The sequence below is a fragment of the Polistes canadensis genome, unplaced genomic scaffold (assembly GCF_001313835.1).
Source record: "Polistes canadensis isolate GaletaPanama2010 unplaced genomic scaffold, ASM131383v1 scaffold_17, whole genome shotgun sequence".
Taxonomy (NCBI): domain Eukaryota; kingdom Metazoa; phylum Arthropoda; class Insecta; order Hymenoptera; family Vespidae; genus Polistes; species Polistes canadensis.
In genome coordinates, this window is record NW_014569564.1 from 239856 (window position 1) to 264969 (window position 25114).

At 31.5% G+C, this 25114-nt stretch overlaps 1 protein-coding gene across 4 annotated transcripts in view; it reads right to left on the reverse strand.

Moving 5' to 3' along the window:
* The window catches only part of LOC106793703, a 185072-nt gene that overhangs the window by 96038 nt on the left and 63920 nt on the right, over positions 1-25114 (reverse strand). For all 4 annotated transcript variants that reach the window (XM_014760850.1, XM_014760847.1, XM_014760848.1 and 1 more), the window contains one exon: positions 277-391. In XM_014760850.1, coding sequence (XP_014616336.1) covers positions 277-391 — 115 coding nt within the window. The remainder of the gene's footprint in view (positions 1-276; positions 392-25114) is intronic.

Consider the following 25114-nt stretch of genomic DNA (forward strand, 5'->3'; position numbering starts at 1 on the left):
AGCCAATTTGACTCATTTAAAATTTTATTACTATATATATATAAAACTTAAATATTATTTTTTTAAAAACAAACGTTAGTTTTTAGTGTCGTAATGAAATATATTTAAATATTAATTCCTCTTCTGAACCATTCGTTTAAATAATGTTTGTTAGTTATTCAAAAAGTAGTGAACAAATTATTCGTAAATCTAGTGTTAATCCCAAATCGTGGATTTTATCGATATTCATTTGGTGGAAAAAGAAAATGGAAGAAGAAAGATTAATGACCATCTTACCTTATCTTCGAAATGACAGTCGGAGTGAATTCTAACTGACCAAATCCAAGTTCTTGCGGTCTCACGTCCTCCAAACTACTGTATCTTACGTAACTACAGCCTGACGTTGGATATGCTGCAAAGAGATCACACAAATTAACATCCACATCCTTGATAAAATATACATGATATAAAAACTTTAAAAATATATATATATAACTATGAAAGAAGAAAAGAAAAAAAAGGGTATCAAAAATTTGACGTAACCTCTCAAAGTATAAAGAAAAATAATATTCTCTTTTAAAAGTTTTATCCACCACCACCACCCCGTACCCCCATCACTAGCCATCGTTTAAATTTCCACAAAACGTTCGACTATTTTACTATCCTATCATTTACCATAAATTTGAAATTATATTCCTTATTTAGAATAACTTTCTCTTATATACATTCAACAATAAAATATCAAGGTACATATTATATAGGTACATATTATAGAAAAAAAATCCAATAGAATTCGTTTTTCGTGGGTGTAAGTATTAAACGATCATATCGATATTGGATTATTAGTAATCGACTTTGCTTCTTTTTTTTTTGTTTCTTTTATTTTTTTTCATTTTTTTTTTATTTATATTCGTTGACAATGGTGGCTTATATTGAGCAACCCCAAATAGTACGATAGAATTCTATATATATATATGAAAAAAGAGATATAAAATGTGGCGTACGCGTTAACGTTGAAAAATCAATAGCTGCCGGCAGAATTCTCTTCTGTTCCTACCTCTTTCTCTTTCTCTCTATCTATCCCCTCTCAATTCCCCTTTTCCATAAATAAATATGAATATTACGCATCGGCAACGGAACCTCCTCCCTCCCACCCCCGTGCGTGGTGTATCCAGCGTAAATTTATTATACCCAAAAGATATGAGAGAGAGAGAAGATTCGAACGCTTTTCGATTTTCGAGATTCGTTTTTGAAAACGTTTCTACGTGTTTTTTTTTTTCTTCTTTTTCTTTTTTTTTTTGTAAAATTATCCCCTCGACGTTCCGCGTTTTTCGTCGAGTACATTAAAGTAATTCAATTACGAACAAAATATTTATATCTTGTGACGGATTATAGATACCTATGACGACGTATATCTTTCTTTAATTATAAATTAATTTCTATTTTTGTCTATTTTTTTGTTTTTTTTATACTTTGTTTCTCTCTCTCCCACCTTTTTATTCTTGCACAATAATGACACAAGGAACATATTATTACGAGATGTTTGAAATATTTAAAAAAATGAAAAGAAATCTTTCCCTTTTCTTCTAAACTTCCCCCTCCCTCCTTCTCTCTCCGCCCACCCGTAAAAAAAGGAGAAAACAAAATATAACGTTTGAACTAATGAGCGTGAAATTTCTTTCGAATAATTTCTATATTAGAATAGTTTTCTCATAAGGATTTTCGCGATTGAAATAATTTTCTATCTCTATTTCTCGTCAAAAGTCAATAACAAGGAAGAATCGTGGAAAATGCAAATTCGCATTTCGCCATGGATGGTAAAATAATCTTCACGTCGACTTATGAAATCCGAGCACACTTCCGTGTTCCACCTACCTCCTCAGCGCATGCCGAGGTAAAAGGTAAATCCTTCGAGGCAACAATGGGGGAATAGTAGCAACGAAAAGGAAATAAAGAGAGAAAGAGAAAGAAACGAACAGTGAGAGAGATAAAGAGAGAGAGAGAGAGAGAGAGAGAGAGAGAGAGAGAGTAGGTTTTCAAGCATTATGCTCAGCACGGAAGGATGGGTACTAGAAGGAAGGAAGGAAGGAAGGAAGGAAGGGGTTACCGGGGGTGTGGATAACAGAGAAAGAGAGAGAAAAAAGAAGAAGAAGAAGAAGAGGGTGGTTGGTCGTCCCAAGGGTAGTATAACTTCTCGATTGTTATTAGGGGATTATTGTTATTAAGTACACATCCAGACGAACGAGGGAGAGAAAAAAAAAAAGAAGGGAAAGAATAAGAATAAAAGGGAGAGAGAAAGAGGTTCGTGAAATGGTAAAGAAAAAAGGGATGGAAAATGTTGGACTAAATAAGAAAAAGAAAGAAAGAAAGAAAGAAAAAGAAAGTAGAAGGAATAAACAAGATCTACAATACGAGGGGTAAGAGTACGGAAATAACAGAAAGTAGATATCCCATTCGTGATTGTACATAAGCAGAAATAAGAAAGAAACGGAGGTAAAGATTTTCTCGTTCAGGGGGGGAAAAGAATATGATGATGCCCATTACTATAGTTCTATGATCCGTACGACATCGAAAAATCTTAAACCCACTATAGAAAGAGAGATTTTGAGTTTGCGCATATGAAATAAGGAAAAAAGAAAAGAAATGAAAAGAAAATGTTAGATGATATTGCAAAATATTTGTTCATATTTTTGGCTATACTTTTATTGGAAATTTCGACTCCTTTTGGTTTTTTTTTTTTTTAAATCCTAATCGTTAAAAAAAAATATAAATGAAAGTATACAATTGTGATATAAATTTATGTTACTTCGTTTACTCTCGTGTAAAAATATTCAAAATCGTATATGTATTATTAATTATTTCATCGAGAGAGTAATTAATTTAGAAATTCACTAATAAGAACCCTATTTAAAAGATGATAAGAGAATCTCATTGATTTTATAATATATCTGTCTCTCATTTTCTCCTTTTACTCGCTGATAATAAAGATTATCATCTCTCTTCTTCATTTTTCTTCTCTTTCCAACCCTCTTTATTTTTTTCTCTTTTTGCCACGAACTTCCTTTCTATCCTTTATTTTTTCCTTTTTATTCTTTTTCTCTTTTTCTTTCTTCTTTTCAAGGATATTACGTTCAGTTGAGCCGAAGTTAATGAGACGAAAATAAATGCTTGAGAATATTTCAAATAAACATTGTGCACAAATTCGCATCAAAGTATTTTCCTACTCGAATTCTGTGCGATTATTATTTTCTACTCTTCTTCTTCTTCTTTTTTTTTTTTTTTTTTTTTTTTACAAATATTTAGTTTAATAATTTGTTTTATCTTCTTTTAAAAAAGAAAAAAATTGATATTACTCGATAGATACGGTACAGTAAAAACCTAATCGTTTACGTATTAATAAGAGAACAAAAGCGGACTCGACAAAGGAATTTTAGAATAATATAGAACAATTATTTTCTTTTATATCAAACTTTACTCATTCGTATGGAGATTGGCATAAAATTGGCACAAAATTGGCACTTTGTTTCGATATTTAAAAATCATATATTATATCTTTTATCCATAAAATCGTATAAATTTATTAACAACAACAAAAAAAACAATTGGGTGAAACTAATATTTAAAATACACCTTGCTCTGACGATCTTTTTTATTTTTTCATTTAAAATCATTAATTTTAAACCAACGCTAATATAAACGGCCCATTTAATATTACAAAAAAAAAAAGGAAAAAAACAAACATATGCGATAAACGAAGGGAAAAAATTTGAATATAATATATTCCCTGATATATAATCCTTTTGAGGATTAAACATTATTCCAATTTTCAATGAGAAAATGTTAACTATTCGTTAACCGAATAAGACAGACGTTTATAACATTGCTTTGATGGTAAATGTGAATTTTAACAATACCAATTAGTACTTTACGGCATACATGAGAGGGTGAAAGAGAGGGAGAGAGGAAGAGAGAGAGAGAGAGAGAGAGAGAGAGATCGGTACGAATTAATTTGTAAAGACTAAAACTGCCAGTAGTATGCTAGAACGCGTGGCTGAACTTATAAGCGTGACTATTGCACTTCTCGCGAATTCACAGCATAGCGAAACTAAACCACTTCAACTTGCTCTCGCATTCTCACATTCTCTATCTTTCTCTCTTTCTCTCTCTCTCTCTCTCTCTCTCACTATCTATCTATCTATCTATCTCTATCTTTCACTCTCGATCGACGTTCTATCTTCACGAGTACGACCATACATACATACATACATATATACGTTCATGTGTAGTAATTCCGTTATTCGGTACAGTGTGCGAAATTGCTGGCACAAGATGAAACGATTCAACTCGTAACCCCACGAGCTCACATATAACGAAACGCGAACAAATTTTTCTTCGTAAAATGATGATCGATGGTATTAACGAATCACCAATTCGTTCTGTGCAATAGATTAAAATTATTAATGGAATATAAAAAATATATATAATGTATTATATATTCCGTACATTTTCTGTCAATCTCAAATAAAGATTATTCAATGTTTAATATACACAAATTTCGTTTCTCTTTAGATTTGTTCATTCATCGAATTTCTATCGACATATGTTGTAATTCTTTCGATATATATTTCGGGTTTGTGTAATTTATAATTTCTATTTAGAATAAGAAAAACTATTGAATTGCAATGAAGTATAATAACACTTGTGTAAGATAATAATTTCAAAAATATAAAGAACTGCATTTGGGTAATAACATTACATAGAATTAGTGATCTTAACGAGATCATTGTTGAATGTTTGTCGATTTCCTAGATTTTACACGTTCATTTCGGGATGCACCAACAGTAGTGGTACATGCATGACTGTCCCATCCGGTGGCTTATACTACTGGTAGTGCATGCATGTTTATCACATCGAACAGCTTGTACCACTAATAGTACAAACGTATTCATTCGATTCATTTCATTCGAATGATCAACGTCGTTGCATCTATGAAAAAAGCTAATTTTCGATATTAGATTATTGAAAAATAAAACAGCGAGATGAACACGATTAATATTTCGATGTGTTGACCACTTCGGTGATACAAATAAAAAAAATCATATAAGTATAACTACAATGTGTTAAAATGTGAATCATGTAAAAGTTAAATAAACATGTATATAAGAAAAAAGAAAAAAAAGGGTGGCTATCACACAAAAATAAGAAAAATAATCTTAATTGTGTATATTTTGTTTGAAATTTCTATGAAATAATAAAAATAATCATGATTGGTTGTTGTATCTAATAATATTTAATTATCAATTTTTCTGATTCCTCGGTGAAATAAATCAATCAATCAACGAGAGTTTGGCCTAGAAAACGATCGACGATAATAGCTTCGCGAAGGGCTTTTTCAAAGAACTTCGATTTATTCGACGACTACGAGGACGATGTCACGGAGACTACCTATACTAACTAGTAAGCATTTGAACTGCGTAACGAAGGTGCTCGTTAAATAATTAGGGCGACAGCTAGCCTCGAAAGAGTCGTTCTTTTGAATTACACGTTTCGTAGTAACACGATTCGCGAATAGTACCAAGAAAGAATACGCAAATAGTGTGAGAAAGTAAAGTAAAGAGTAGGAAGGAAGGAAGGAAGGAAGGAAGGAAGAAAGAAAGAGGAAGAGGAAGAGGAGGAGAAGAAAAAGCAAAGAGTAAAAAAAGAGAAAAGAAAAGAGAAAAAAAATAAAGGGAAAGACACGCATAAACGCCAGTTCGTCGAGTACTATGTAACATATTCCCGTTTATTTCTACGCTACTGCAGTTTCTCTTTGAATGGTATGAAAACGGGTTGGGTCATGAAGCTCAAGAAATCGTCTCGTAAACGGGAACTATATATATATAGTTATAGTATCTACGTATCTATATACTACACAAAGGAGACATATATATATATATATATATATATATATATATATATAACGAATGCATATACGTTTTCTAATGTTTTACTCGCGTTTCAAAAATCAATTAGTTAAAGAAGTGTTCATCGATTTATTCGTCTCGTCTCATTAATAAAGATAGAATAAATCGTTAAGATGATGAATTGTATCGATGAAATTCTATGATGATGGAGAAGGGGGTAGGGGGGAAGGGTGGAAATAATTAAAATAAAAAGAGAATTTAATTATTTAATAAGACGGTTGGAAAAATACGAAGTACGAAAAAAGAAATAAAATAAAAATAAAAAAAAAAAAACAGAAATAAAGTAATATTAGATTATACGAAGAACGGTAACGATGTTTAAGAGAAAAAAAAGAAAAGAAAAAAAGAAAATAATAATAAAAAAGGAGAAGAAAAAGAAGAAGAAGAAGAAGGATAAGATTTAGCAATCATGGTATTTTCTTTTGCCCAAAGGCTGCGGTAAATTTGCGCACTTTGAGTGCGCCGCGTTTATTCCGTTTAACTCACGAAGTAATATTGCAAGGGAACAAGTCCGGTATGAGGGAGGAAAAGGGAGAGTGGGGGTGAAGTCGAGTGTAAGCCAACGAGCATGTCGGCCAAAGAGTGGAGTACCGTTGCTAACTTGATTTTTCCCAGAAAGACGCTTTCGCAAAAGAGAATTGTAGGGAAAAGGGAAAGGGAAAGGGAAAGGGAACGACGTTTGGATATCGCTGAAAGAAACTGCCATGATGGTCTTTCGTGAAGCTTCGAAGAGGATGGGCAACCAATTTTTGTGAGTGCACCTTGAAATAATCATAGCTTCTACCTAAGTGGCATTCGCCGTGTATGTGTGTGTGTGTGTGTGTGTGTGTGTATATTTATATGTTTTATATTTATAGCTATGTGTGTACAACTGTCTATGTGTATTAGATATATATACATATATATGTTTTATTTTTATTTTTCCTTTTCTCTTTTACGTCTAGACGGTAATATCAAATACATATATCCATCATCCGCGAACACTTGGCAACTCCACTTGCTGTCCTCCAACCGAGTCTCTGGTACAACCCTAACATCGCCTTGCTATCTAACTAAAAACACCACCCGAAAGTAACTTATACAAATATTAACATGAATGTGCATTTTCATATTGAGAGAGAAAAGAAAAAAAAAAATAAGAGAATCCTCATCCGATCCTCGAGATAATTCAATTGAAAACATATTTTGAGATTTATGAACAATAATATCGCGTATTTTTGTGATTCGTAAAAAAAAAACAGAAAAAAATGGAACGTACCGAGTTAATTTTATTTGAAAAAATAAAAAAAAGAAACGAGACAATTATTTGGTACTAAATACATTCATTATATATCATTTGGTTTTGAATATCATATAGAAATATTCATCGTAAAGTTTATATCAACATAGAATGAGATAACACAAGAACACGAACGAGCTAAGAACATCGATGCAATGGGACCATAACTCGTTGAATATGACCAGAAAGGGGTAGTAGAAAGGACATTCCCAAGAAAGGTTTACGTTACTCGAGATCGGTGAGTGTCTATACACCATAGAACATCATCCGTGGATGGCTACGATGATATTCGTGGCCCTAAGGTAACTGCACTAAAGACGCGAGTAGTATCTGGCAGAGATGCCGGTTCTGCGGGGATGTTATATAATATTCATGTACCAGCATTGCATCTTGAGTGGTGCCATTAGAGAACATGGGGCGTCAGCCATCGCGGTCTCATGGCGGTTTGTTGTGTTCTTCTGGCGTCTTAATCAGCACTCATCCCATTTTCCTTTAAGCTTCGAACCTCTTCCTATCTACCTACCTACCTTTTCCCTTTCTCCACAAAACATCTTCACTCCACCGACCACGAAAATCATCACCACCGCCACCATAACCGCATCGAATCCTATTTCTCCTAGAATCTGCGCGTGTTTTCAACGAAAAGATCATCTCAATATCGCGTTTACGATTTTCTCTTAAGATAGTACATTCTTTTGTATATAAGTAAAAATTAATGATATAACTCTTATCATTAAGTGAGGATAATCAATAAACTAAAATTTGTTTTCCTGAAAACCAAAAAAACGATAATTAAAGTTTGTTATTCCCACTTACTCTAAACAGTTTATTTATTTATATTTATAATGAATATTCTTTACTCCTTTTCATATGTGCTTTATTTTATACTCTCAGCTTTTCTTTGTTTATCAGTCGCCACTTATTTCTTTCTTCCGATGTTATCAATCAATCCCTCTAACGAGAGCTACTTGAAGTGCGACAAAACACATCAAAGGAATACATTTCCCTTGACATATTAATTATTCATTAAATAGAAAAAGTATTTTAAGGTGAAACAAAAGTTCGTGCATTTATTGTATTATAAATTCTGTTATAAACTGCATAATGGATATTGTTATTATGAAAATTTACTTTAGAAATATATTCATTTTAAAAGCACGAACTTTTGGCTCACCCAATAATATATTAACATTTTTTTTACTCCACCCCATCCACTCCGACTCCGATATATTTAGTTCCCAATCAAACAACGTGAAGAGAATAATTGTCTTCGTATCACTTTCGTCCAATGGAAATTCGTATTCTAATTAAAAACAATATTAGGGGATAAACATACAATAGATACACAGGATATATTCTTTCTTATTCATGTAAATCGTTCTCATTCTACTCGTTCTAGTAGATTCGTATAGAGAGAAAATTTACTTCCGTCTAGGATGCTAGGAACGATAATAGTAAGTTACGTCGAAGTAACAATGTGTGCGAGATGAGTAAAGTAAACTCTTATATAGAAGAAGAGAAAACTTATACTTTCTCAATCTTCTCTCAATCCTCTAACACACATACACACACACAAACATATATATATAACACACATACTCTCTCTCTTTCTCATTTATTCGCAAGACCAGTAACCATCTTTTGTGACGTCGAACGTCGAATGATAAAGAGACAATTTATGTCATCAAGAACGCATCGTCGTCGACAACGAATTCTCCCCCCTTCATTTTCCCAAACCCCATCGTCTACCACCACCCTGTTTCCTCCCCCTACTAGTTTACCTCCCTCCCCTTCTAGTCGTCAGAAGCGACGTTAAGTATTCATCGGGCGTTTTCGCGCTTCGTGCCTTCTCGTCTTCACGGTGAACCCGTGGCGTGCCTTCAAAAAGAGGGATCCAAGAGACGTGCAACCATAACCGCCATTATCGTATCCCAGGCATCCACCCATCTTCCTTCATTCTTTTTCTTCTTATTTTTTTTTACCACCTTCTTCGTTATCTTTGTCTATCCTTTAGCACATTCTCTCTCTCTTCTTCTTCTTCTTCTTCTTCTTCTTCTTATTCGACAGACTTCTTAATGCCCACGTTCTTTCTTCGACAGTGCCTTCAAACCAACCCAAACCCCCTTAGGAGTTACGCGTTAAAGGTAGAAAATAATAATTCCGTGTGGCTTCTTCCTACCCCTTCCCTTATTCTTCTTCTTCTTATTTTTTTTACCATTCGTAGATGCTTCAAAGCGTTCGTTGAATATCCGAGTATCTCGATTCTCTCTCTCTTTTATACGCACGCATACATTCTCTCTATCTCTATCTATCTATCTATCTATATCTCTGTCTCTCTTCTCGTCTTTCCGACCAATCGAATTTCCTTAATGGATCCTAGACGCCAACTTCAAACCAACCCCGAGATGTTCCATCGAAATGATAATAGTAGATCAATTCCAAGACCTTCTGATCTATAGACGAAAATACGTTGAGTGCTGTGCTGGTTCCATTGAAAAAAAAAGAAAAAGAAAAAACTACGCATAAACTTCTCTTTTAGTTATTATGATATTATTAACAATATATAGATTTACGGATGTTTCATTAATTATTTTTTAAAGACTTCTAAACATTGTTTGAATTTAATATTTTTACGTATATTTTATTACGTAATTAAAAACCAACGTACGTTTCTAAAAAATAATAATTAAGCTTTACATATATATATATATATAGTAATTAAATCTTTAATGAGTCAAATTGGCTCAGTTCGTGTAAATTTAGTGTTAATAATAATAATAATTAATTATTCAATTAGTTATTTCTCTCGTCCAAAAGTAAAAATTATTAATAAATATTTAATTATCAATATTCTTGTCCAAAAATATGTTATTAATATATAAGTCTCAAAGGGAATTACAGACGGTTAATAAATCTAATGAACAATTTATTTTGAACTAGTTGTACGTTTCGTCCCTTACAGGGGACTTCATCAGCAACTTGATCATTTACAGTTCACGTGTCAATACATATTATCTTTTTTACAGAGTCATACATTTCAATAAAACTTAGCATATTACAATACAATTTGATCCTAAAGCACCTTATCTTATCACACGTAATCAAATACTGATTCTATCTAGACTAGTGTTTAATAATCTAGATATCTTCAATATTGAAAATATGGTAAATATTTTTTATGCTAAAACTGAATAAATTTTAATAAAACTTATATTAAATTAAAGTACACTCTTTTGTCTACGCGTAGAATACCATATGGAGTTATAAATTTAGCATTTAAAGTTCAGGAAATGTCAGAGAATGCAATACTGTAAATTGTGCATCTTTGCAATTTCTTTGAAAAGTTTCGGTAAATATTTTTTATACTTTTTGCAAATGGATTTTAATGATTTTTATATTAAATTTAAGTACATTCTTTTGTCTACGCGTAGCATATCATTTTGAGATATAAATCGATTGTTGACGAAACGTACAACTAGTTCAAAATAAATTGTTTATTAGATTTATTAACCGTCTGTAATTCCCTTTGAGACTTATATATTAATTAATAAATATGTATCGTAGGGAAATTGATCATTAAAAAGAACTAGAACTTAGTTTTAATCAACTTAGAGATTGACTTCTTCAGCAACTCAATCTCTAACGTTCAGCGTCTTTTTCATTTGAGCAGACATACATTCTTGTAATATTCGAAAAACTAAACATCTAAACTTCGTTATATCTTAATCCGTTATATCTAATACCCCCCCCCCCCCGTTATAATTAATATTAATTCGTTCACATACAAGAGACAGATAATCACGTGAACCTCGAATCTATATCTTACATTATAATTATTACTAATAATTCGAAACAAAAATGAACACACAATCACATTGTATGATAATTCCAATCGTAATCACGTATGATCAATAATTGTTAGATACGATTTTCACGTTATACATTTTATTGTTAATTCTTTAACCTTATTTTTTCATATCATTATTTCAAATGTTATAATTCTCTTGGGGTAATAAAAGTAAAAACTAAATAACTATCTTGAGTGGGTGGTGGCTGAGTGAGTATCGAAACAAATAATTGGGTTTCGGGTGATTGCAGGAAGGCTCTCATTAAATTGTCGTTCTCCATTAACCGTTCGCTGGCCATGTTTCGAAGAGGGGGGTGGATCTTAACCAATGCCGACATGCTAAGAGCTTTTGGCCCCTACCAAGCATACTCTCTCTCTCTCTCTCTCTCTCTCTCTCTCTCTCTCTCTCTCTCTCTTTCAGTCTCTTCCTTTCAAGCTTTATAGGATTCCGTGGCTTTTTCCAAGAGACTGTAGGACGGGTTGGTACCGTTTTCCTCAGATGGAAAAAGAGGTTAGGTTATCGGGAGATGTGGTTCGGTAAAAAGAATCTCAACTGAAAAACTCTTCGAACGAAGAAATGGATAGTGTATAGGACGAAATCGTAAGTTGGTCCCATCCTCGTTTAGAAAACCCCGTTGGGTTAGTTAAACCTCACTCTCTTTAACTTTTCAAAAATACTTTTCTCGAGAATAAGAACATTATCAATAACTACCCTTTTGGTTCTGGCGAATAAAAGTATTGCTTCATCTTTTCATTTTCTAATCCTCGTGGATTATGTTTTTCAACGAAACGAACGGGGATCATGTTTTATTCGATAAGAATTTATTTTACGTTTAAAAAGATCATTGCTAATATTGTAATTTAATATATAATAAAAAACAAAAATATAAAATAAAATATCGATAATACTAATACGAAGATTTGATGATTAATTATTCTAACACGTAATTTATTTATAATACAATATAATTTAATTTAATTCGTGAGAATACGTTTAATGATTATAGAAATCTTATTTCGTTGTTTTCTTTTTCTCTTTTTCTTCTACTTTTTGAAGAAAACAAAAATAGAAAGAAGAAATTGAGAAACTTTAACGTTTAATTGTCCGTATCTGATCGATGATCTTACTACTTACTTACTTACTTACTTACTTTTCTTTTTATTTCTTTTTTTCTAGATAAAAGAATGATTGTAAAAGCAAAGTACTGTAAATAATGTTGTTTACGAAATTCAATTGTTTAAAAATAAAAAAAACGAATTGTGAAACTAGCATCGCTTACTTTCGTCGTTTCGAAGATACCAAAGAGACCGAGAGAGACAAAAGGGAAAGAAAAAGGGAATAAAAAAAATAAACAGGATGAAACAAATCGAAAAAAAGAAATACAAAGAGATTTTATCCTTGGTGAAAAGGGAAGAGAGTATCTCCCTTTTTCCTTACCCTTCTTCGTCCCACCCCTTCCTCTTCTTCCACCATTAACCCTTTCTTTTCTCCTATCTCCAACGAAGTTACGAAGTTGATCATTGTAAAGTACTAAACTATTCTATCCCAGATATTATTATTTATTTAAACACAACAATTTTCTATAATAGAAAATTGTATTGTAATATGTTTCCAATAAAATAAACGACTCGATCTCGCATTTAATATAAAAAAAAAAATAATTAAACTTTAGATATATACGATAACCATTGTTTATATATTAAGATCCTGTATTAAGGTTCCATATATAAGATATAGAATATATATATATATATATATATATATTATCTTATATATAGATATATATATAATATATTTATGTAAGATTCTATATATTCTTTCTATATATATATGTTAAGATTCACATGGTGAATGTCAACGCATACCAAATACGTTAGTGAAAGACCGAATATTTGAATATATTCTTATATATTAATATTTCGATCATACACCAAGCGATGTGAAGAATCTTGACATTCTCCAATTTCAATCTTTTACGGTAACATATACATATATATATATATATATAAGTTATAAATAAACGCATGTATACTATATGTATCTATAAAAGAGAGGGTAAAACATATACATATATATATATATATATAAGTTATAAATAAACGCATGTATACTATATGTATCTATAAAAGAGAGGGTAAAACATATACATATATATATAATCTTTTATACATATATATATAGAAATGACATAGAACAATTCCAGGAGGACTCGGAGACAAAAAGTACGCGAGGAAAACGAGCGTTTAGTTCTGTAACGACGCGAGTAAATCACGAAGGATGCCAACTAGCCTGCGGCCACGGATATTTGCCCGCTTTTCATATCTCGTTTATTTCTTCTTTATTTTTTTCTCTCTCTCTCTCTCTCTCTTTTTCTTTCACCCTCCACCCTCTCTAACCAACCACCCACCCCACCCCACCCCTCTCACTCTCTCACTTCGCGAGCGTGAGTTACTGGAAAGACTTGAGAATGACTCAGGATAATAAATCAGCCAAAACGATCTAGTATTTTTTTTTTCTCAACCCCCCTTTAGACTTTTCTTCATCTCGAACGACATTCGAAGCTCATCGATATTATTTCGACAAGTTTGTGAGAAAAATACGTGACCCTTAGGAGTATTGAGAAAGAAAGAGAGAGAGAAAAGAACGATTTTTAATGTTCGTAAAAGGTTGCTTCACTATTTCCCGATAAATGTTAAATCTCGTTGAGAGTAAAACTTTATAGGAAGTTTTTAAAATCACAAAAAGACGGGGGGGGGGGGGGGGGGGGTGGGGAGGGTTTGTAAATTTGATTACAACGGGTGTCGATCAAAAGCTTGATCGCGTTTAGATACCATTTGCAATGTCAAAACCTCTGAGATCTTTCCTCTTTGTACCGAACTTTCGATTTTTTTTTTCATAGAAATAATAAAAAGATTGAAAGGAAAGTGTTGATCCGAACGGAAAAGATTAAACGTTCATTTTTTAAATGGATCGATAAAGAAACAAAGATGTTTTGGAAAAATTTTCTTTTTCCCCTTTTTTTCTTTTGTTTTTGTTTGTTTGTTTGTAAATTTTCGTTGTTATTCGTCGATAATGTTATCGAAAAATATCGAAACCGTTTTACTTTGAGAAACATCAAAACTCGTTCGCGTGAAATACCGAAACCGTACAACGAAAAAAGGAGAAAAAAGTCCAAGTAGAAAAGAGAAGTAGCGTTTTCAACTGGAAAGAATGCGAAAACGTGCCCTCTTTTTTTATTTTTTTTTACTTTTTTTTTTTTTTTTGTTATTTTCAAGTATTTCGAAAGAAAAACAAATCTTGATGCTCGAAAGTTTCGATTGTTTCTCTTCTGCTACTACTACCGCAATTGCTTTCTTCCTCCTGATCACTTTTTCGCAATATTTGTTATTTTCTTTCCGAGAAAATCGTAAAAGTTCATCCCCTCTTTAAAACGAAGTTCGGAGAAAATATTTGTTTTACCAGAGTTCTTTGTAAAATTTCAACGCAATTCGTTTAATAATCATTTTCTTATATGCATATTAATTTTATATGCGTATAAATAATTAAACAGATTTTAAAAATGATTTTCCATAACGATAAGCAAATGAATTACGTGTGTCAAATTAGTCGAAATTTCGTTCCACAGTTTATAGATATTGTGAAAAAAGAAAAAAAAAAACAAAAATTCATATACGTTCAAAAGTAACAACGAAAAGAAAAACGAAAATAATAATAAAATTTTTTTATCTCCCCGATTAAATGCGTTATAATACTTTTTTACGAGGATTTAACAAAATGAATTAAAAAAAAAAAAAAAAAAAACCCAGAACGTTACAATCTTTTACTAACTAATTTAAAAGTACTATTCTCATTAAAAATATTACACACACCCAGAGACATACAGAGACGCACGCATGCAAACATTTCATCATAACAAACGTAAAAAATGTTATTTACAAATATTTTCCTCGTCAATGTTTTTACGTTTACTACACATTTATTAACATCGTATCCTTTCATAAGCGAGAAGCTTCATTTTTGTTATTAATAATTTTTAGTTGAACTTATGTTAACAAGTCGTACACCTTTCTCTGACGAGTACATACGGGCGACAATGAGATAGGATAAAATCATCCCCCGTATACTAATTTACTGTTTTGGAGTTGAACGAAGTTACGTGAAAACACGCGACCGACGTATCTTCTAGCATGATTACAAAAAATGTAGTCGAGTTATACGAGCAACCAGTGAGTTCTTATGTGATATTTAATCGTCTCGGTTAGGTAAACGAGATCCCTAGTACTACTATTAATTCCACGATCGTTTCGGTCTCTCTACTTTGCATATACGAGGGGATAATAGAAAACAAAGTGGTGGGTAGGGATTTAAAAAACAAAAAAACACGATCTAAAACAGACATCTGTTAGAAACTGTACGTAGTATGAAAACGTTTAACATATATTCGCGAAAAAAGGGATATCATCATTTAGTTCAACAACGATTTACTGTTTAACTAAAAATAGTATCTTTTGTTAACGACAAAGTTGATTTAAAAAAAAAAGAAAACAAAATAATAATAATAGAATACGTCGATCAAAATATTGCTAATGAAAAAAAGACAAAAAATATTAATAAAAAAGAGAGAGAGAGAGAGAGAGAGAGAGAGAGCAATATATTACGCGACGATGATGCAACTCGGTTATTAGAAACGTTTTTTTATTTTTTCGAGAAAACCTTCAAACCTCATCAAAATGTTCGTGATAAAACCATGAGAATTCCGAACGTGTGAAAGGGACGAAGAAAAAAAAAATATGATTGCACGAAAGAAATAAAGAAAATAAAATATATATATAAAAGCTATGATAAATCGCTATGCAATCGTTTCACTGCATAATGATACAGTGGAACGAAACGAGAAATCGTTTTTTTAAAAGATGAGGAACAAAAGCGTTTGTTCAAATTGTAATGACGAGTAACATTTTACACATTTTACAAGTTACCAATTTGTAGTAGTAGTAGTAGCAGCAGTAATAGTAATAGTAATGGTACGTGCAAAATTACGCGAATTATTATCACCCGCATTATAAGAAAGAATAAATTTCTTTTTTTTATGGTTTTATATATATATATCGATCGATGACAAATTTACAATTAATGTTCATTTCGAACAATGAGAGCAACAATGTTAGAACGATGCTATTAGAAAGAATTTCTTTCCTTTTTTCAACCCCATACCCGTACTTTACTATTTAATATGCTACTTCATTTTTTATGAAAACAAAAAGAGAAAGAAACAGTGAGAAAGAGAGAAACGGGCAGAGAAGAAGATAGACGGATAGAAAAGGAGAAGAAAAAAAAAAGAAAGAAAGAAAGAAAGAAAGAAAGGAGGAATGTAGCTCGCTTTAGTTCAATCTTTCAATGCCGTACCACTCTGCCATCACGTACGTTCGGAATTAAGCTGCCATTAAAATCTTTCTCATTACTCGTCCTACACAGTGTTCTTTCTCGACTATTTAATGTGTCGGTTTTGTGATGCTCGAAATAACTGTCATACACGTTAAGATACTTTTCGATATGATCGTAGTATATATATATAAATATTACAATTTATACTAGTAGTATATATATAATAGTAATTAATGTGTAAGTAATAATATAATAATAGTAATTAATAATATTACTGTATGTAGTAATAGTATCATATATACTATGAAAGAAAGAGAGAGAGAGAGATATTATATATATTAGTATTTCACTTCGGTATTTCAATAATTAATAATAATATATAATATAACATAACGAACAATGAATTATTTCATTTATTTTTCCAAACAAAAAAAAATTTAACTATTTATTCGTAGTAATAATAATTTCATCGATTTATTGTCCCTCTCTTTTTTCTTTTCTATTTTCTTCTCAAATTCGTCTTCTTTATATTCTATTTAAAATTTGAACGTGTTCCGCGTGTTTTTGGATCGAGACTAGCAACGGAAGAATAAAAAGAAAGAAAAAAGGCAAAAAAAAATTGGGGGATTAAAAAAAAACAAAAAAAAAAAAGAGCCAAATAAAAGAGATCGAACGAACGAACGTGTAACGAACGAGAGAGGAATATTTGTTACCAAGCAAACTTTTCAATCCTCCGGTCGTTCTGGTGCACGCCTCGCACATTCTCCCCCCTCCCCTCTACACCCTCCCTCCTTCCTACCACCTCCTCCTCCTCCTCCCCCTGCCGCTCGACGAATGGCGGACTACGTCGTAATTAATTTTAATGAAAGTACCTTCTCGTCGTGCGATCTTTGATGGATTTTCGGGAGTAAAAATAAAAAAAAAAAATAAAAAAAACTATAGCTATATCTGTCCCCGCGCCGCAGCAGTTTTAAATCACAAAAATGTTTTCCCCCCCACCCCAAAATTTAATGTCCAATTTAATTGTAAGTGATATCAAATTGACAACTAATAAAACATAGATAATATTCAAGGATATATTACGAATTAATGTTAATTAACATAATTATACAAAAGAATTTTGGTGGATAACTAAATTAATTTCAAGGTTTATTATAAATTATATAAACATGTTTTTTTTATTGTTTTTCTTTCCAAAAACGAGACTATCATTTTTAACGTGAAAACAGAGAAGAAAAAAAACAACAAAATACTATTTACCTAATTCATTATTGACTAAATAGAAACAACAAGAGAGAGAGAGAGGGAGAGAAAAAGAAAGAGAGAGAAAGAGAGAAAGAGAGAGAGCAAGAGAGAGAAATTAAAAAGAGGAGCATAGAGTAGCGAATACAAAATATTTGCGTAATAAAATCCTTTGCAATTTTGTGGACAAGGCAATTGAACGTTTCGGTTTGCATCGAGAAAACAAACTAAAAATGGTCCTCGTTTCCCGACGAGGAATATCGTCCACGCAGAATCTGTGTGTATTTTTCCTTTTTGTTTTTTTGGTCGGAAAGTCCGTGAAATCGATAACCTGATTTACGAAAGTCAATAACTCAACGAGAGTGTTCAAACAAGCGTGCCACCACTGGCTCTACGTATTTGTTCGTCATCCGCTTGATAGATGATGACCAGTTCATGGAAGGAACTCAACCGTCAAACGTACAATAGATAATATAACGATGACGATGAAATAATTTTCTATTTTCTTCGATATCGTCAAATTTTCTATATCGAAACAAATAAATCATTAGAAAATGTTAGAAGAATTATAAGTATATATTACTCGTGAAATAATACAGGTAATCTTACTGTGTTAATACGCTAGATAAGCGCCTACAAAATATCGTGTTGTGTAAAACCGTGTAATATGAGACCCAAAGTTCACTATTTTAACACTAAACCTATTACACGTGGTCAAATAACCGTATCCTGTAATTAATAAAGATATAGTAATTGATAAAAAATTCTACTAAAACACATTAAGACATACATTATTCATTTCTAAATAGTAGAAAACATATAGTATAATAAATATTAAGTTACCTTAATTTTGAAATACGTTAAACAAAAATCATGTTATCCAGGTACTGTAAGAAATACAATATTGTACAAAGGTTTCTTCGTAATCATTTTTAATCGCGTTAGAACAAAATCGTGTTGTAAAAGAGTTTCCACAATATATGAATCATGTTGTAGAATAGCTAGCAGCTACCTGTACCAATGAAAAGAAATAAAATAAAAGAATAGAAGACAGAGAGAGAGAGAGAGAGAGAGAGAGAGAAGATTATTGAACTAGATGGTAAGAATCACGAAAAATCACGAAGACCAGGTTCCCCGAACGGAAAGCTTTTAAACGAGCGATCGTGCGGACGATTAGGCTGAAAGATACCCAGACGACCTGAACAAGCGATATGACTGGAATAATGGACTCCTAACGCGAAAAATGTCACGTTCTCAGTGAAGTAGGTAAAACCCCCAACGGGGTGACATCGGTCACTAATCGATGTGCCACATCCAATTCACGATAGATTTCTCGTGAAATAGGATATGTGAGAAAAAGAGAGAGACAGAAAAAGAAAAATCAGAAGGAAAAAAAAAGAAAGGATACGTGCCGATCGGTCTCATCGGAGAATAATTAACGAATATAATCCAATCAAATGCCTCCATATTCTTGAACCTTATGTTGCACTCACTTCTCTTTCATTCATTCTCTCTTTTTCTTTTTCCTTGTTTTTTTTTGCTCTTATTCACTTACAGGTACCATTTACTAAACGTTCGAACTGCAACGTACTTTAACCAGCCCTCTACACCCTCCTCCCCCTCACCCCTCTTGCTCGTAAAACTCGACATTCTGGTTAGGGCAGTAAATTCAAAGTGCCGTACGATCAGCGAAAGATCGCTGACTCGTACGAACAAGAAGAAAATGTCTGATAGGGTTGGGTACCAAAAGAGAAGTAGGGAAGATCTCCCAGTGAAGTAAACTGTTTCCCTCTGGAAAAGATAAAAGAAAGAAAAAATAGAAAGGGGAGGAACATAAAGGAGGATTACGTCTTATTCTTTCGTCCATCCAAATGCGTTTCCTTAATCCGACGTTGACATTGATTCGTTTTGGATTAACTCCAACGACGCCTAACTTCTCTTAACCCAGTGAATTATCCTTTGCGTCACGGCACTATATATATATATATATATGTATAAAAATCAATCCCAGGTAGAAACATCTAAACTCTAATTTTATTTTCTTCATTGTGTCGTATTGATTTTTCTCATTAATTCTTGCCGTTTAAATAAACTTTATTCTAAGCTGAAAAGATTTCTTGATATTACTTACTTAAGTTTCGAGGAAAAAATATATTTCAAAACATTATTATAAAGTAATAAAAGCTTCTTGTATCTCTAAGATTCAATGATAAGTTTGTTTTAAGGTTACTTTTTTAACAATGATCTCAAAAATTTATATATAGAAAGGTTTAATTTAATTTTGTTTATAATTTTTTAACCCTTGTTATAGAGAAAAAAGAAAAAAAGAAAATGTAAGGGAGCATTTGGAGCGTCAAGATTAAATAAAACATCTTCAAGTGCGTCGATTTTAATTTTTTGTTTTATATACGTGTGTATAATACAATTCAATTGCCTTTTGTCTTAAACAAAATTTCTAAGAGATGTCATTTATCGAGTTTTTCTGTCAAAAAAAAGAAAAAATAGCCAAAGGAACATAAAATAAAGTTCAATCCAATTTATCAAAAATAGGCGAGCTTTGCGTTAGTGTTATAGAATATTTTTATATTGAATATATCAAGCGAATATTTATCACATATAATTATATTTGAAAAATAATGATTATACATTGTATAAATAATCGATCAACGTTCTTTATCAAACGAATAATTCCTTTCGAATTTACAAGAAAAAAAAAAAAAAAAAAAAAAGGAAAATATAAATTAATATTAAAATATTACAAAAATGTATGTCTGCTTAAATAAAAAAGACGCGGAACTTTAGAGATTAAGGTAACATCTAATATTTTATAATGTATGGGTCTCATGTATTTCACAATATAAAAATAACAAAAAAATAAAATTTCCAGTTGCTGAAGAAGTCTCAATAAAGGGACGAAACGTCCAATTAATCCAAACGAAGTTCTAATTCTTTTGAATGTCCAAATTTCCTACGATACCTATTTATTAATAGTTTTATTTTTGGACGATAGAAACAACTAGTTAAAATTATATATAAGCACAAGATAAACATGTGTTATAATAATGATTTATAATTAATACCAATTACGAATTATACGAACGTGTTAATCGTTATCGTAAACTCGTACAAAATGGAGAAGAAAAAAAGAAAAAGAAAAAGAGAAAAAAGGAAAAAAGAACAATAAAGAAATTGGAATAGGGAAGTCAATTAAAATGAAAAGACCGGATCGGTTATCAACGGAATCATAGGCGCGAGCACGAATCATGCGAAGCGGTGAATCGTAAACGCAACTAACTGGAAATGTTGGAATGGCGCCAAGGATCGAACGCGTGTGTCTCGCCTGGTGTTCATTGATGCTTTCTGATGTCACACAAAAGGATTACGAGCGGATTAAAGTCGAAAAAGATGTCGCATGGTTGGATTTATTTCATCGCGCAAAATCTTCCTTTATTTTTTGTTTTTTCTTTTTAATTGTTTCCCCAATCCCCACTCTTACCCTCATCACCTGTGACTTACAATTAATATTAGGAAAATCGTTGAAAGTTAACAAGTTTATCAAGAACCGTTATTCGTCTCTTGTCAAAGAATTTTGATCTCCAGATTATTTTTCTTTTTTTCACGCATATAGGATTCTTAGTTTATTATTTTCGTGTATTTTTAGGTTTAATCAAAAATTTGTAAGTTATTAAATTAATATTTTACTTGTATATAAAAGTAATATTATTGACTTGAAAAAAATTACACTATCTGAGGCAACACAATAAACGCGTGAACTTTTAATCCATCCTAATAATTACACACTTATTATCATCTGTTCTATCAAAATTCTATTTCTTTTATTATAAAAATATGTTCTGTGACGGTAATAAAGAAAAATTACAATTTTCCGATAAACTCGAAGATAATTACAATTTTTCTAAAATATGTATTATCAAAAAAGAATCGTTCATTTTAATCGAAATAAATTGATAATCCCATAATATAAAATATGACGAATACTTGTAACATATACGTTTTATAATATGTTAAATTGAAACAAATTAAAAAGTATACAAAAATTTGATATACGCTTTGATGAACGATGACAATGATAATAGCCATAACGACAAGGAAGATGATACGGATAATGATCGATGAGTTCATTAGAACTAGATAGATGATTAGACAGGTAGAGATTAGCTGCGTCATACCCTAGTATCATAGTCGAGTTAGATATACCATTGACGGCTTCATCGATTACCAGATTTGCCGTAGGTAACGACGATTCAAAGCTCATCGATGTATTAATACTCTACGAACGCATTACTAGTCAATCATACGCAAGCATAAGGATATGAAACTATAATATGAATTTTATCGACTATCAAAGGATAGTATTAGTTTACTAAAACGTAATAATCTATTTCAGTTTATCGAATAAACTCATCTTATCTCGAAGATTTATAGAAATATTATATGAAACACATTATAAAAGTGTAGAAAAAAGAAAAAGATATATTACAAATATTGATTTTATAGAAATCCTTTTTTCAAGGATTACCTATAGATAACTTAGTTAATTAGTTTTTTACATACCGATAAAAATTTTATATAAGTATTCGTGTATTTTCTAAACGCAAAGATGAACAGGTCAATTTCTACGATATAATTCGAAAATATAAGATAAAAAAAAAAGAAACAATATTATACCTTAGCGTTAACAATGCAAACAATGTCGAAGAAAGTTACATCTCATGGAAAACTTTAAGTACGGAATCTTCTTATCAAGGTTATCTTAGGCTCTTTGAACCTTTTCCACGGTTCGTTACGGAATAGAGAGAGTATCACGAAAACTTTCTTCAACGTGTTCCTATTACTATGTGTTTCTCAGGAAGGGTTAATCAATATAAACGTAAGTGTATATATAATATAAACTTCGTTTAAACAAGGTTTCCCTTCATTTCGTAAAATATAATATACCCATTTATGTGTGTAACCGTAAAACAATAAATAACATCTCTTATCTTTTTGTTCAATGTTATAATAATAATCATCGAGCTTTGTTAAATGAAAATTACAATACAAATAGAATAAATATTTGATATAGGTGATTTTTTAGATAGATCATTTTTCCTTTATCTTTCATATCCGATCGATAGATAACACGTTGCGAATCTTCCGGCAATTGAACCTCGCTTAGACGATTCCCCCCCAAAACCCCTTTCAACCCCATCACCCCAAGCTTAATGCTAATAAATTCTCAGCCGGTTCGATCAGGAAATTCTGACTTAACATCCGCGGGAAATCTCGCTTAATATAATCTCCTTATTAGCCGGTCTAGCTCCATTTCCGTCCTTCCTTCCGTTTCCAACCCCTAGGACTTAATTTCTCACCCCCTATCCAATGTCTAAGGGGATCTTCTTCCAGCTGATTCATTCCTGCCGTTTTCATTCGTTAAGTCGTTCGAACCACCAAAAAGCACGTTTTTGCTCGACCAATTGTCACGTATTACCGTTATACAATAAGTTATTAATTAAGTATTGTGTTGATCGAATATTATAGAATTATTTTAAATGTTTAATCATTCGAATAATAATCCAAAATCAAAACTAACGGTTGTGCAATAATTATTAATTCTTATACTTTAATAATTATTTGTGTATTTATATTTATCACACGTGCTCGTGCATACGTATAAAATTATTGTTTTCGAATATTAATAATCGGTTTTACTCATCTTCGTTAGTTTAAAACGGTTAATAAATATTCTAAAGAGAAATTTAAATTTTACGATAAACTTTATAAACCTGATATAAACTTTATAACGTATTGTTCCTTAATTTATACAATTTTAATATTTAATTCATCCTAGGATTACAATTGTGTCACGAATTGACAATATTAATCAAACGAGCATACTATAAAATAGATTATAGTCTTATTAAAAATCATTATATACACACATATATATATATATATATATATGCAAACAATATTATTCTTTATTAGAATAATTCAATTTTGATCTGTGTTTTATAAAGATAAAACGTAGAAAAAATCAAATGACGGTAAACGTGTTCAAACATCGAAGATTGAAGTTAACCCTTTTAACAAAGTTTTATTCCTGATAGAAATCGAATCTTCTTTATCTCGTTGTCTTTAGTAATTCAACTGTATCTTCCTTTCTCTCTTTCTCACTATTTACTTTCTTGTGTTATTTTCGCGAAATTCGAAAAAATTTCGTGGCAGTTTACAAAAAAAGTTTAAAAAATACGTAAAAGTGTTTTTTAAATCCCGACTTTTTATCATTTGCGACCACCAGCAGCATTGTCATGGACTGCCCTTGGCTTTCTCTATTCTCTTACAAATAAAACAAAAGTTACTATTCCACTGGAGGAAAAGCAAAAGGATATTTCACACAATTTGGGATATAGTCCAGCACGCCCGTATTCATCGACCTGTAAACCTCGATAAGGCCCACACTCTCTTACGATAAAGCTTGGCCACAGGCCCTACACTTCAGTTTCTCTCGTTTTACGAAAAAAAAAAAAAAAAAAATTCAAGAAAGAAAAAAAAAACGAACGAATGTAAGGAAAACGTGGTTTATCACTAGCCCGTCCTTTTTTTTTTTTTTTTTTATATGTATCTCGAGAAAAGTCAGCAACTAATAAAAAACCTTTGTTATTAACTCTTTTGAGTACTGAATACTTTTAGTTTGAAATGTTTTGTATAGATGGAATAATTTATTATTAATGCAACTGTTTCGCGTTGATTAATATGATTAACCAGATTCTATATAATTTTGTATACATATCATTTTCATGTAACAATATTTACAAAATAATAATCAATACGCAAACCAATGTTACATTATTTTATATTCATATTGACAAACAAGTATATACGTCGGTAGAAGACCAACCTGGTAACTTTTAACAAACGCATATATGCGTCCATAGCAGTAAACGATTATAAGGACCACTTGACATTCTTCCGCAAAGAAAATTTGAAAGATCGTTTTTTTTTTTTTAAATGCCTTTAAATATAGAACTCGACCTTACATGCATAAGCACTTCCCTCCCCCTCCCCGCCGTACGAAATACTAGTTTGTTGCTGCAAAATCAATATCACTTTATACACCAACCACCCTTTTTCCTCTTTCTCTCACAATTTCCTCCCATCTTCATCATTCTGTCTCTTTATTATAAACCATTTTCATAAACCAACGATCTCATGTTAGTTTCAGATAACATCAATTCGAAGATATATTATTTATATTTTTAATGATAAAGTTTCATAGGGAACTTGGACATGAAAAGAAGTAGAACTTAATTTAATTGAGTTGGACGTTTCGTCCCTTTATTGGGACTTCTTCAGCAACTGGAAAATTTATTTTCTTATACATTTCTTATTACGATACATGCGTTTTATACAATATA